Source organism: Panthera uncia (assembly GCF_023721935.1).
Source record: "Panthera uncia isolate 11264 chromosome C1 unlocalized genomic scaffold, Puncia_PCG_1.0 HiC_scaffold_4, whole genome shotgun sequence".
NCBI lineage: Eukaryota > Metazoa > Chordata > Mammalia > Carnivora > Felidae > Panthera > Panthera uncia.
The window spans coordinates 43,694,927-43,710,336 of NW_026057585.1; the positions used below are offsets into that span (position 1 = coordinate 43,694,927).

The 15,410-nt window shown below is 36.2% G+C and overlaps 1 protein-coding gene across 1 annotated transcript in view; it reads right to left on the reverse strand.

The window, feature by feature from the left end:
* The window catches only part of TNNI3K (TNNI3 interacting kinase), a 290,841-nt gene that overhangs the window by 86,174 nt on the left and 189,257 nt on the right, over positions 1–15,410 (reverse strand). Inside the window, exons 19-21 of the mRNA XM_049617009.1 lie at positions 14,797–14,849; positions 14,424–14,476; positions 10,726–10,858 (exon numbers count right to left, since the gene is read on the reverse strand). Of these exons, the coding sequence (XP_049472966.1) occupies positions 10,726–10,858; positions 14,424–14,476; positions 14,797–14,849 (239 nt within the window). The remainder of the gene's footprint in view (positions 1–10,725; positions 10,859–14,423; positions 14,477–14,796; positions 14,850–15,410) is intronic.

Here is a 15,410-nt window from a genome sequence, read left to right on the forward strand (position 1 = left end):
CTTTCATTACATCGGACTCAGGTTTTCTCATTTTGTGAGAGATGTTGCTAACATGAGAGGTAAATTATATCAGCTCATTTCTTGTTTAAATTGTGTTCTTTGATGACTAGTGAGGCTTAATATTTTCCCAAATATTTATTAGTTATTTGTATTTGAAATTTTAAGTTCATTTCCTTTGCTGCCTGGCATTTTAATGTTTCTTTGCAACAGCCGTTCTAATTGTACAATGGCTCCAGTTTGAGGGCAGAGTCAAGAATTCCATTTCTGCTTTTATTTTCAAGGCCATTTATAGAATATTCCCATTGTCACATTTGCCCACCATTTCTGGCCATTATCAGCTAGATTCGTAGTTGGTGACACTAAGAAAACACAGAAACAAAAGACTGGCCAAAACATATTTAGCAAACTTAACATGACTTACAAAATATGTCTTTTGTGTCACAAAAAAAAAAAACAACAAAACTAGGCATGTTAGATTCCTTCCATTGGCTACTCTTGAGTATTTTAAATTCCTTTTTGGAATGAGGTAAATAAATAAGCAAACACATTAACTAATGCTTAATAATCATTGATCTTCTAACTCTACTTTTTCACCTTATGACCATTTGGATATTGTTGAGCTGGTGCAGCTATAAGCATATAAACCAGTGTAGTGAATGCATTTAAACTAATTATACCTATCCTAATGCGTGGGGAGGGACTATTCATAAAGTGAGTTAAACTCAGGTGCAGGTGCCAAATGTCTCCTTTGAAACCCTTTCAGACTCTGATACCAAGTCTATAAAGTTACTTGTTTTGCTTCTTGGCACTGTGTCTGGAAAATCAGTTTAAGATGAACGCTATTTAATTCTTCATTATTCAAAGTAGATTCTGCAAGGCCTTGGCATCTCCTTCTCTCTTTTGCTTTATACACCCTTGGCAGTGATGCTACTCATTAGCAGCAGAAAGTGGACAATGCAACATGAGGCGTCATGGAGTTGAAATTTGTCACCTTTAAAATTGCTTTGTCAGTCTTGCCTGAGTGGCCATGCTACACTAACATCTGGGAAATTTTCTGGTATTCCAGATTCAGGACAGGGATTGTCAGCCCATTTATCAAATTTTTACCTCGATTGCTACATAAAATATGTTAAGTGATTTATGTACATGTTGGTTTCTACATTCACAATGGAAACTTTGCTATTAAGAGAGAATAAGGCTAAATATAAAAATATCAATAACTATTGAGTACATACCATTTCTTCAGCACTGTGATAATTACCAATGATTTAGTGAAGCTTATAATCTAGATTCTAGAGTAGGACTGTCTAATAGAACTTTTTACAATGATGGAAATGTTATGCAGTGTTCAATATGGTAGCATACGACTATGAAGCACTTAAAATGTGGCTATTAAGCATTAAAATGTGTGACTGAATAATCGAATTTTTATTTTCATTTCAATTAAAATAAATTTAAATTTAAACAGCCATGTGTGTCTAGAAGCTTCCATATTGTACTGCACAATTCTAGAGCATAGCCTTTTCCCACTCCTATTTTCCTGAATAAGATTCAAATTAAACATGATTTTGTGAGTCAGCCTCAAGGGTTTATATAACCATGGTGTTTATTTGTGGATTCAAGTTCTTTATTGTTCGTTAATAATTTATCAAGAAAAAATGGATATGACTAGAGATTGTCAAAAGGCATTCAATACAACACATGATAACCTTCATTTATTCATGTGACAAAATCTATTGAACATTCCATATGAGTGATAATAAGCTAAGAAAAAATAAAGTGTTAGGGTGTCAATAAAATTTGGCAAATAAATGGATAATTATTAAAGAAATGAATTACTGGATTTTTCTTGCTTTTTATGGTTCAAACATAAATTCAGAATTGTGATCCTTTTTTTTTCTGAAATGTTCTTTCATACCCTCTTTTCCTACATTACATCTAATGTCACTTAGGTCTTGGCTTAATGAAGTGTCTCTGGGTGCGCTTCCTATGTACTCCCATAGCACCTGGTACTACAATAGCATATATGTCATATTATACTTAATTGCCTATTTATTTGTTTGCCTCTGCAGATAGATCACAAGCTCCTTGAAGTCAGGATCTGTATCTTTTCACCATCATATCTCATGTGCTTAGCACGGTGACAGGAAATTAGTAGGCATCCAATTGATGTGCACTAAGTGAATCAATAAATGAGACAGTTCAAAATATGATTTCATTGGAAATAATACAGATCATGGCATAGAGGACTCAGTAAACATGTATTGTATAAATGAATAAAGATGATGGATTAATGCCTATTAGTATCTTGCTCTTTATTATATGTCTTTAGGACAGAGCACAATGCCTGGTCACCAAGAAACACTGTAGAATGAATGTAATGTTTATTTAATATTAAATTATGACACAATTGGCTAAATTATTCATATTTGGTGGCATATTTAGATAATAATCTTATATTTTGTTCAGAACATTTGGGGAGGTGGCTTTAATAAACCCAAACAGTATGACTATTAAGAAATGCCCTTAACAAGGAAATCTGGGGGCCTAATTTCCAGTCTGGCTTTGCTTTTAACTCCCTGAGAGATCCTAATTAAGCTAATTTGCCTGTGTGAGTATTAATTTCTGTTCATGTAAGATGAAACAGTGAGGACACAGTGTAATGGTAATAAGCATGGGCTTTGGGGACAAGGAGCCATGCTAGTTAAGTCTTGACTATCCCTCTTACTAGCATGTTATGTTGAGCATATATCTTATCCTAATAGAACCTAAACCATAGGTTACTGTTAGAATTGAAGGAGACATCGTACAGAGAGCATCTGGCACATTGTTAGTTTTCAAGAAGTGTTAGCTGTTGCTGTTGCCATAATTATCATCTACAGATCTAAGGGTTTTGCCTTTTCCTTTTAGTCTGAATCCAGAGAACTAGGTATCAGAAACATTGTTGAATATTTTCTGTTCTGTTTAGACCAGAAATCATCTATTCTTTTGAGGTTTTTTGGGAGTATGAATACCAAGTAAAATATTGCATTGAATTACTGCAAATTACAAGGCTACAAACCCTCTCATCTGTCATTGGCTCTAGCTCATAATGTAATATGGCTACTGTGGAGAGGATGACTATGCAGCTCTTCATGATGAATTTAATTAGCTATATTGCTTATGGATAAGTTGGTACTAGATTCTGAATTCCTAAATTAAACTATCACTCTTATGTTTTATAAAAATAAATCTAGGCACTCATATAAAAACAGAGAGCAATAAAGTACAATATTTTACTTGTAAGCCTTGACTAAGATAAAACTGCTAGAATGTTTTTTATTTGTTTTTTTTTTTTTTTCAATTTTGATTGTGTGTATGTGTGTTCTAAAAACACAATTGATTCTACTTCATTGTTTTTATGGGTAGGGCTGTAGTGAAACAAAGCAAATGCGTACGGCTATCCCAGCAAGAGCTAAGACACACTCTTTGTTAAACTGACACTTTTCAATGATGTATCACCAGAGCATATAGCATCTGAGAGAGACCATGAGATTGCAATCTTGAGATTGCGGTAAGAATGGCTTAATTTTTTAAACCACATCCCATTCTCATTACAGACTGTCAGAAGAATAGATTAATTTGCACCAGTGTCTATTCTCATTGCAATCTTTGTCAGTGTAATGAAGTATTGGAATGTTAATATCAGCTATGTTCATAGAAATATCACCATCCATTGGAACGATTTGATCTTTCTAGTGATCTGTGTAGTGATTGGCTGGCTCTATCAGTGATAAACTGATAAAGATTAACACAGCAAACACAGGATTTCAGAACGTTAGCTCACTCCTATTTTCCTATCACTTGTCAAGGCACAGTCCACATCATCGATGTGCTTATGCTTTTTGAGGTTACAATATTTAGGACGCTTTAGGATCCTAATCATATATGGAATATCTAAGCAGCGGTAGCAAACACAAATGACTACAAATATGAGATCCTGTGATATAACTATGTTTCTAAACGTACTTAAATTCATATTTTTTACAACCATATGTGAGACAAAAAAAAAAAAAAAGCCATATTTGGCCCCTGTGCTACAGTTTGCAACTCTGAGTTAAAACCTCAATATGAAGTCTCACCCAAATCTGGCTAGAATAAATTGGCAGATGTTCTTAATTTGCTGCCACATCCGAGACTTAGTTACAGCTTGGCATTAAGGAATCCCAGGACACAGAGTTGAGTCTCCTTGTGAACCAGCTGGCATCACACAGGAAAACAAAAGGAAAACAAGAGGCGTTCTTCTTTGGTCTCAAACTATAATCTGAAAGTGATCCATAAAACTTGGTACCTAGTTGTAAGGTAATGGGATTGGATAGAATACATATCGATGGATTGATTTATCCTAGATTTCTTCTTTAGTTTTTCATGATACATCAGAGGAGACAGACCCAGGAGAGATATAAAATCTGGGAAGCAGGTGTTGGTTTCTTTCTCTGAAATGTATCCAAGACAGCTCTTGTTTGCCAGGTCATACCAGCTCCTTTTTCATCTTGCCTGGTTCTTTTCTCTCTGCTTGGCTTCACACCTTGGCTCCTTCTCTTCCTAATCTTGTCACTTCTTTCACAAATCTGCTTTCTCCCTGGATCCATCATCCTCCTGCTGGCTGAGCCAGAAACCTAGAAGTTATCCCTGATTCCTCCCTCTCCCTTGTTCTCCCACCTGAACCCATCCACAAGTCCATTCAAATTTCCCACAACCAGCCTCTCCTTTTTCTTCTAAAGTCACTACCCTAGTTAAGGTTTTATACATTCTTATCTAGACTACCTGGTTTCTTTACCTCTGGTTTCAAACCTCTTCAGTCCAGCCTTTGCTTTGTAGCAAGAGGGAGCATTCTAAAATAATAATAGCATTATATGATTGCCCTGCTTGAACTCCTGCAGTGACTTTCATTGTTGACACACAAGGCCCTTCACCATCTAGCTCTAGATGTGATGGATTCCCTTGTGTTCTCTGATTCATCCCTATTGAATTATTTGTGGATCTCTCATGCCTCTGCACCTTGCCCATACTGCTTTTTGTTGGGACTCCTTCTCTTCTTCCCCACTAATTTACCTATTTAATTAGCTTTCATCTTTTTGCAGGTCAGGTATCGTCTGTTCTCAGAGTCCTTCTCTGATACCATTTTCCCATTTTTCACAATTTCAGAAGGAGACTCCTCCAGGGAGCATCCTTAGCACTCTCTCTCTGCTTCTCTCTAGTTGGGACTTACCTCTGCTCTGTGCTATGAAGCCCTGAGCAACACTCTAGTCTTCTCTGTTTTCCTCTTAACTCTACCATAGTTCCCAGCCAGAGGAGCACTCAATGATAGCCTAAACATAATAAAAATAGCTAATATTTATTGAGTGCTTCCTATTCCCAGTCATCCTTCCAACCTCTTGAGGTAGGTCCTAGTATTATCCCCACTTTTAAAAATAAGGTGAAGTATGGCTCAGTTAAGTAGCTTGCATAGTTACAAGGCTCATGCTCTTACACTTTATGCCAATTCTCTTTAGCCCCTATTGTGTTGGCCTGAAAAATGCTTTCTTAAAAATTGAATTAATTGCCAACATTTAAAAACCTTTAGGTATCTAAACAAACACACAGAAATTGGCTGATATGGTAAAGGAATCCTTGCATTACTACATGGATTGTTTGGCTGGAGCTGGGTAGCGGCTGTTCCCTTGAGTCAGAGCATGTGATTTCCTGTCCATCACACTGTCCTGTGTTGAGTGTTTGCCTGTTTCCCCCAGCCCTTTGACCATTTGATCTTGGATGACCCTTAGGATGCTGAATGTGATGGATTTTTGGTTCTTTCTAGACCTGAGATTATAAGGTTAATTTGAACATGTACTATGCAAAAGAGACTCTAACTTCAAGTTCTTCTCAATGAATACCCATCACTTACATAGGAGTCAATGCTAATATTTGTGTTCTACTTTTGTATTTCTTCCAGTGCTTCCAGGGCTAAATCCAGGAGGATGAACCATGTGTAATATTGCTACTACCATAATTGATAATGCTGTCATACATTGTAGTCATGGATTTGTTCCTCTTTGTAAATGGCTAATATGTAGCTTATATTGAATCTGATGTTTCACATAATTTATTGCTGAACATATGCTAGATTGCCTAACCACTGCAATGATATAAACAGCCTCATTTCTTGATGCATGGTCACTGTCCAACTTTAAAAAAATCAACATCTATCATAAACAAACTCTCTTTCCAATAAAGTACTATAAATTCTAATATCTAGGATATTGGAATCAAGTTATTCTTAGGCAAGCCTTTTAACGGTTTTATTATACAATATTCTCCCTCCAAAAAGGGTAAATATTTCTGGGGGTCTATGACAGAAGGGGTCTTTATCTCTTTGAAATATTCACTTTATAATTAGCAAAGGATAATGGAGTAGGGAAAATTCCTAAACTATATGAGTAAAATATGATAAATACTGTAAAAAAATGATGACTTGGGGCATGGAGGAGACTGCTTTAAGTCAACATTAGAGGATTAAGGAAGATGGTTTGGGAAGAAGTGATATTTAAGCTAAGATCTAAAAGTTAATTAGGGTTAGTATGATGAAAAGTGGGCAAGAGGATCTCGACAGAGACTAATGTGTGCAAAGACAGGAAGTCATAGGAAACAAGTCACATTTGGGAAGAGAAATAGTGCTCTGTGGCTGGAACATAGATGAGAGACTGCAGATGGCAAAGGTAGATCTGGGGAGGAAAGTAGGAATGTAGTGTGAGGCTTTGTAGATTATTTTAAGAAATTTTGTTCTTATCTTAAGAGCAAAGAAAAAACATTGGAGATTTTAACTAAAGGAGGCCAGATGACCTAACTTGAGTTTTTTAGAAAGCTAAACCTAGATAGTATGGCAACTGGTGAAGAGAGTCAGAAAAACTGGAGACGAGAACACCATTTAAGATACTGTGCAGAATTCTACATGCAAAATAAGGAAGTAGCAGGGGAGAGGAGATAAGTGGAAAGATTCAAAAGATGTTCAGAAAGTGGGGTCAAAAATAAGGAAATGAGTGAGAAAATCAAGGAAGAAAGGAAAGGAATAATGAGGAAAAGAAGGAAAGAGAAGAGTGAAAGGTGACTGCAGGTTTCCTATGAGCATTCTGGAGACTGAGTGCCATGCAGGTAGAGAATCATAGGAAGTCTCAACCTTGTGTTACACTTTGCCCTCATCTTTAATCTTACAGTTGCAGAGAGTTTTCAGTTTACAGAGTTCAGTCACAAATACCATTTCATGTGATCCTCACAGTAATCTTCGTGGAGTCATCATTAACTGCATTTACTGAGGAAACAGAGTTTGTGAAAGGGCTTACAGGCCAGGAGAAATGGGACACAGTGAAGGAGGCAGCACAGTGGCTGGAACATAGGATGTGAAATAATATGAGCCAGTCAGAGCTATAGAATCATGTAGAATTGTACAGGGCATATTAATAGTTTTGAGCTTTAATCCTAAGAACACAGGAAGACGTAGAATGATTTTAAGGAATAGTGACATAATCAATTTTATGTTTTTAAAATACCATTTCAGTGGATATCTAAGGAGTGGAGAGGAAGTGGGTAGAATGAAGGAAAGAAGTCAAATGGCTATTGAGGTAGTTATAGTGAAAAAGATGGTAGCTCTGACTAGCATGGTGGTGGGTGGAATTAAGTAGATAGATTTGAGGTATATATTTCATCACTTCCACTTTTTGTTCATTGTTGTTCATCACACCATTCACTTGTGCAAGAAGGCAAGAAAAAGGTGTAAACAGACATAGTGAATAAAAAGAAAGTTTTCTTTATTTACAGATGACCAAAAAATTTATGTGGAAAATCCCAAAGAATGTAGAAAAAAAGCTACTTGAATTGATAAGTAAATTTAGCAAATTTGCAGAGTATGGGGTTGTTATTTAAAAAATTAATTAAGTCTCTCTTCTAGCAAAGAACCGTTGGATATTGAAATTAAAAAAAATAACATTTATAATAGTATCAGAGATAAGTCTAAAAAAATGTTCCAGGTTTGTATGCTAAAAACTACAAATAGGCTGATAACAGAAATAAAAGAAGACCTAACTGAAGGGAGAGCTATACCATGTGGATTGACTGGAAGATTTGATATTCTTAAGTTGTAAATTCTTTCCAAATTGATCTATAAACTCAATGTAATCTACCCAAAATTCCAGTGGGCTTTTTTTTTTTTTGGTAGAAATAAACAACCGATTCTAAAATTTATATGGAAAACCAAAAGCCTAGAAGAGCCAAAGCAATTTTATTAAAGAAGGGCACAGTTGGAAGATTTATATAACCTGAGTTCAAGACTTAACTATAAACTCTGAATATAGTATGGTATTGGTGTAAGGGTAGACATATATCAGTTAAACAGAGCCCAGAAATAAATACACATATATGGTCAATTGATTTTTGACAATAGTACCAAACTAGTTTAATCGAGAAAGGAAAGTTTTTTCAAAAAATCATGCTGAAAAACTTAAACATGCGTATTAAAAACCATAAACTAAACTATAAACTAAAACTATAAACTAAAAAAACACAATAAACTAACAAAAGAATAACAAAAGCTCATACCTGTAACCATTAAAAAAAAGAACATAAGTAGATTCTATAAATATAAAACCTAAACCTATAAGAGTTCTATAAGAAAACATGGGAGGAAATCTTTGTGGCTTTAGTGATGCAACCATATTTTAGAAAGAATATAAAAACATGTGATTTAAAAGTTTGATAAGGTAGACTTCATTGAAATTAAAAACTTATTTCAACACATTGCTAAGAATATGAAAAGGCAAGCCACAGACTAAAAAAAAATACTTTCAAAACGCATAGCAGATGAAAGACTTCTACCTAGCATCTATGAACTCTTACAAGTAAATAATAAGGCAACCTGAACAAACACTTCACCAAAGAAAGAGGAACACAAACATGTGAGATTTTCCATATCATTAGCTATTAGAAAAATAGAAAATACTACTACAGTGATACACCATTATATACCTACTCAAATGGCCAATGTCTTATTTTAAACAGACAACAAAAATATCCTGGCAAGGATGTGTAGCAACTGAAATTATAATACATTGCTGGTAGAAATCCATCATGGTACAGATACCTTAGAAAACCTCTTATCATAAGATCTAGTACTGTAATCATTTCTTATATATTTATTCAAGAGTAGTAAAACCATCCACACAAATACCTGGATGGTTTTAGTATCTTATGCACAGCAGCCCCAAAGTGAGAATAATTCAAATAATCATCCATGTATGAATGCATTATTAAATTGAGATACATCCACACAGTGGAGTATTACTCAGGAACAAAAAGGAATAAATGACTGAAAGTCAACAACATGATTCCATTTATAGGACATTCTGGAAAAGGCAAAACTATAAAGACCTAAATCAGATAAGTGATTGCTAGGGGCTGGATTTGGGAACAGTGAATTAACTCAAAAGAGGCACTAAGGAACTTTTTACAGTGATGGAAATACTCTATATGGTGATGATCATGGTTATGTGTTTGTTGAAACTAGTGGAATTATTAACCTAAAATGGCAATGTTGTTTCAGTTCAAAATAGAGTCTTTACATTCACACTATAATAAGGACTAACTCTCATAATTTTCTATGAAAAGTATATAGAAAAATATTAGGACAATTAGTTAGAAACTATGCAGAGGATAATTGAAGACCATATGATATTATGGGGAAATATCTTGAAAAGAGAGTGTGAGATGTAGCTTTGCTCTGCAAATGAGTACTAACAATTATTGGGATCTTGGTTAAGACTTTTAATTTGTGAGTATCCACATTTATGGGATTTGTCTTTCCCTAACATCCCTTTTGACTTTGTCTGATATATTGTGATAGGGTGGCCACCAGGAGCTTGCAAAGTAATTCACTTAAAATTTATTGTGATTTAATTTGAAAACTACTTTTTAAGCATACTAGGTTCTGGGGATGCAAAGCCCTTAAGGAGTTCCCAGTCTAACAGTGAATACAAGTAAGTAAATAGATTGACAAAACATAAAAGCTGAAACTCAAATAAAATGAAGAGACAGATGCAAATAAAATTTACCTTAAGGCTCAAATATGTGTATATTTTTCATGTGATTAGATTTCCTGCCTCTACTGTCTACATGTACATAGAGTGTAATGTATATTATCACCAAAAATAGGCTCTCTCACAAAGCCCCATTTTTGGAGCGCATCTATTTATGTAATACAAAATTATTATGAAAAGCAATTCTTTTTTATATAACATGAGACAAGCAGAAAACGGTCCTGGTAGGTTATTTTTATGTGTTGCTACTTTCAGCTCACCCCTGTATACACACTAAAAAGGAGTTTCTAGAATCTAATCTCAAAAAATAAGTATTACATTGTCCACATTATTTGCACCCACCTGCCATGTGACCATAGTCATTTGCTTGTTTTGTTAACAACAGATAAATCAAAGCCCTAAACTTTAATAAAATATACCTACACTTGTGTGTGCCTGTGCCTAAAGTCACACAGTTAGGTCAGTAAGTTTTCTGGATTGGGCACATACCTTGAAACAATTTTAAGTTGTTTACTTAATTCTTATCTTGTGGACCCACCAAGAGTAATAATTTTGGGGAAAAAAATATTTCTTGAAGTCGTGACAAGGCATAGAACTCTGGAAACCTTTCAGGATGTCTTACCTGGCTTGAGATGAGCAAATGGGATTTCACCAGTGAGAAGTTCCCAGAGACACAGAGCATAGCTGAAGACGTCAGCTTTGATGGTATAGCGTGTGCACTGCGTGAACACCTCAGGGGCCATCCAGCGGAGGTTCTGTGTGTCCAGAAACATCCACAAGTCATTTGCCAAGTGTTTAGTCATCCCATTGTAGAAACAGTGCTCTTCTCTGTGAGGATTTGGTAAGTGTTCTCCCATTGTTCTCAGAAGATATAAAGATAAAATAACACTGATTACCCCGTACCATGCAATAAGCTGATGTGTTTATACATTAATAACATGTTTACTATTATTGTTCAGTTTTACACTAAATTAGACCCATAAATAATGCTCTCATGACTGAGGAGAGATAGAGCCTTAGAGGAGTGCCCAGAACATTCTTATGAAGCAGATAGCTCACTGGCAGGATCAGGTCTGTCATATCTCCTGTGTTTGCCCAGTTGTGTTATTTCTGAATATGGTTTGTGCTGTATTCCAGGAAGAAAACCTATAAAATGTTATAGTTTTCTCTGTACGAAGTTTTATATTCATGTTTTGATGGCATTATTTACATTCTTTTCACTTGCAGTTATGTATTTTTTGGTTTTGAAATATAAGTTTGCATTCTGAGATGCAAATGGCATACATTTGGTTGATTTGTAGTTTAGGGGAAAGAGCACTAGGTTTTGAGTTAGGAGAAGAAAATTCCAGCTCCAGCTCTACCATTCACTATTTGAGCAGCCCTGGGCAAGTCTTGTATGCTCCTGGACCTTGGATTCCTTAAGGGCAGAACAGAAGAGGCAAGCCCTTCCATCTCTAAAATCCCATGGCTCCATAACCTTATCAGTGAACTTTGCCAAACACCTTGTTTCTTTGTATTTCCACTGGAAGAAACCAGCATTCTTTTATTGCTCTTACTGAAATTCTATGTAGAGCTGGCTGCTGATAATTCTTTTCAAGTGTCTACCTTATTTTGAAATCATGCATAATTATAGCATTCTAAGAATATATGTATTCCGATTATGATGCTTATATGCAATTCTTCCACATGGGCTTTCACCTTCCAAATAGCCTCCACTTATGTAGCAGATTATGCCTTGTGTCACAACATTGCATAAGTGGAAGTAGGCATACAGTATGCCCATTTTCCCACAGGGGAGTAATAGAGTAATTAGCCAACTTACATGAGGCCACATAACTAGTAAGAAACAAAATAGCCTTCAAAATAAATCTAGAGTAGTGCTGTGCTTAAAGACTGTGCTGCTAGGATTAAAAAAAAATTACTTGCTGTTGGTGAAATTCAATTCAATTTCATTCAACAAAAGTTTATTTAGCCAGAGTCTGGATGTATTTGAGAATCACCTGGGGGAAATTTGAAAAGATACAGGTACCCAAGATCAACCCCAGGCCAATGAAATCAGAATTTCTGGGGGATGGGTTCAGGCAAAATACTTTTTAAAAAGTTTCTGAAGTGATTCCAATGTGGTGCCAGGGTTGAGAATCACTGATTTAGCTATCTCTATGTCTCAGGTACTGTGTGTCGTATCAAAAGAGGACTCATTCTTCCTCTCTTACCTCATATCTTGCCATTCTCCTCTTGCTCACTCCACTCTAGTCATTCTGCCTTTGAACACACAAAGAATTTTCCTGTGTCAGGGCCTTTGCACTGACTGTTCCCTCTGCCTACATTGCTCTTCCCCTTACATGGATGACTCCTGGTCAGGCCTCTCATCAAATGTTATCTTTCCCTCTTACCCTATCTAAGTGATACCCCCATTCTCCATTCACATACTTGCTTTGTTTTTACTCTGTAACACTTATCACAACCTGATACATATTTTGTTGATTTGTTCAGTGTCTATCTCCTTCTAGTAGAATATTAGATCCATGGGAATAAGAAAATTAATTTGTTCACTGCAATATTCCCAGTTCCTAGAAGGATGTCTGGCATTTAGTAAGTAGTCCATAAATATTTGTTGGATGAATGAATGAAATCTAACTGGTGAAACCAGACATGCCTAATCTCACTTACAACATGGTCCATGATGTATTTCCTGCCTTCCTCTCTAACTCATCTTTCACTTTCTCTTCCTCACCCAAAGCATGCCAACAATGACAAGCTCTTTGAAGTTCCCCCAGGAAGTCTGATATTTCTCATCCTTCCCTACGTCTTTGCTCATGCTGTTGTTCATTCTACCTGGCACTCTTTTCTGTTCTCCCTGCACCTAATTTACTCCCATTCATCCCAAGATGCTCTGTCACACCTTATTTATCACAGGACTTCCATACTACTTTAAATCTATCTGCTTATTACTGTGTTTTCCCCATAGAAAATGAGCTCTTGACATCAAGATTTTCTTCACATTTTTCATTCCTGGTCCCTTGCACAATGTCTGACACATGGTAGGCCCTCAATAAATGTTTGTTGACTGAATGAGTAAGGGTACGAATTAGCAGTACAAAATGCTACAAAAGCACAGACAGAAAAATGCACGGGGAGGAGGCAGCAGGTGTGTGTGTGTGTGTGTGTGGGGGGGATGTTATGGAAGGGAAGGCACTTACAATGGATAAAATTTCCTAGGCCTTGCAAGCCCTTTCTAGGTGAGGTGGAGTGCAGGACTGTCCAGGCAGAGAAAGCCACACTAGCAGAGACACAGGGATATGAATGTGAATGGTCTTTTTGGGGAATGAGCAGGAGGCTTGTGTATTAGGGTGTGGGGGACTTGAGAGAACTTACTGTGGGAGAAGAGGTCACAGAGGGGCCCTGGGCCAGATTTGGGAGGGCAGGAGGCTTCCAGACAATGAATTTGGATTTTGGCCTGTGGGTACTGGGTATCTGTGATGGTTATAGGAGGACATGAATTGTCAGAACCTAACACTTGGCTGATGTTGCAAAGAAGGAACTGGAAGACAGTACTGGAGTTAGAATCCTACTTCTAGTGCAGAAAAGGGATGATGAAGACATGAACTGAAGTGGAAAATGAGAGTTTGGGATGAACTTAAAACAAGCATGCAAACAAACAGAAAACATGACTGAGTAATGCGTCTGTGGAAGCAGAAAAAGGAAGGAATGGGAAATTACCCTAAGCTTAGGTAGTTAAATAACACACGTGGTCTAGGAAGAGAAGTTACCTTTTTGGGGAAGGGGAGGAGAGTAAAGAAGAGAGCAGGTAATGATTTTAATAGCAGACATTTTTGAATGCAATTATGTTTGCTCCAGATGTTAAAACTTATATTTTAGTTAAACATTAATACTTGGTTGTATGCCATATTACCTTATAATGCTGAAGCAGAAAAAAGTTGTTACTAGATGCTGGTTAACTACAAATTCTATAGTTAGTTACGGATTAAATGTTAACTCTCTCCACTACTTAATAAGAAGATCTAAAAATGAAAGCCAATTAACCATGCCTGCTTGGTACTTTTTTCAGTTACATCTGAAATAAATTCTGTATTATTTTATCCATGTCATTTTCCAGACATATATCTAATCTATTTTTCTGGTACAGCCTTGAAAGAGTTCTTTTGAGGGTTTCTTGAAAATAAAAACATAAAACTTTATCCTGCCCCTGGGACAATGACAATGCTTCCAGTTAAAGCTGCTCTCATCTCACTTCCTGTCATACTGAGTTTACACATTTTAATTGTTTCATAATTATAAGGAACATAAGCAGCAGCAAACCCCAGGTTGTTTTGTCATGTTGTCTTCATCCAGAGACTGTAGAAATCTTGATTCTGATGGAAAGAAAAAATGAATTCGTGTTAAAGAAAACATCTTTAAAAACAAGGTCAAAATCACAACTAAAATTTTGAAACCCCTAGAAACCTCTTATTTAAAGGCTTACTTCCTTTCTTGTAGCTGGGTATATCAAAGAGAAAAAACTGAAAATAAATGATATACTTTTAAAATCCAGGGTCACTGAAATTTGAATGATTTAGAAAAGTATAGCTGTCAGTGTGAACTGCTTTTTCAGCTTCATCATACAATATGAGACACCAACTAAGAATGAAGAAAGAAACTGATGTCATTTGGGGATTTTTCATGGAAATCTCACCTCCAAAATCTGCCACCACTGCATGCCCGTCCTCACAGAGAAGAATATTGTGACTGTAAAAAACAAAACAAAACAAAAACAGTGAAACAAAAAACAAAACACTGACTTTGAGTAAACTTCATTATTTCTGAATCTGGTGCCTTAAGGAAGAGGTTGATAGTCATCATTTGTTTACCCAGAGGCTGAACAAGCTGCAAAAGACTGGCAGAGATCTTAGGTTAGTGACTCTTATTTTTTTTTAATTTTGCTAATTCCAAAGGAATATTTACAAAATCATTTTATATCTAACTTGGAAAGTATACGCGGTGTCTCACTTTGGATAAGCCCTCTAAACTTGTCAAAAAGACCCATTCGCTGAAGATCAGTATCCCAGCTCTCTGTGGTTCATTTGCTAATACAATTGTTAACAGGCAGGGTCAAAGGCATCCATGAGCATATGAGAGCCAGAGCAAGGGAACCAGCTTGCTGGAACCCTAAGAGTAAGTAAGGGCAGTTCAAGTCAGAGCCTGACATGAACATACCCCTTTGTGGAATAAGTCTTGGCCAACATGTTCTAGCTACAATCCCAGGAAGAAGGAGTGTTTTTAAGCCTGTTACTAGCTAAACCCCTTTTT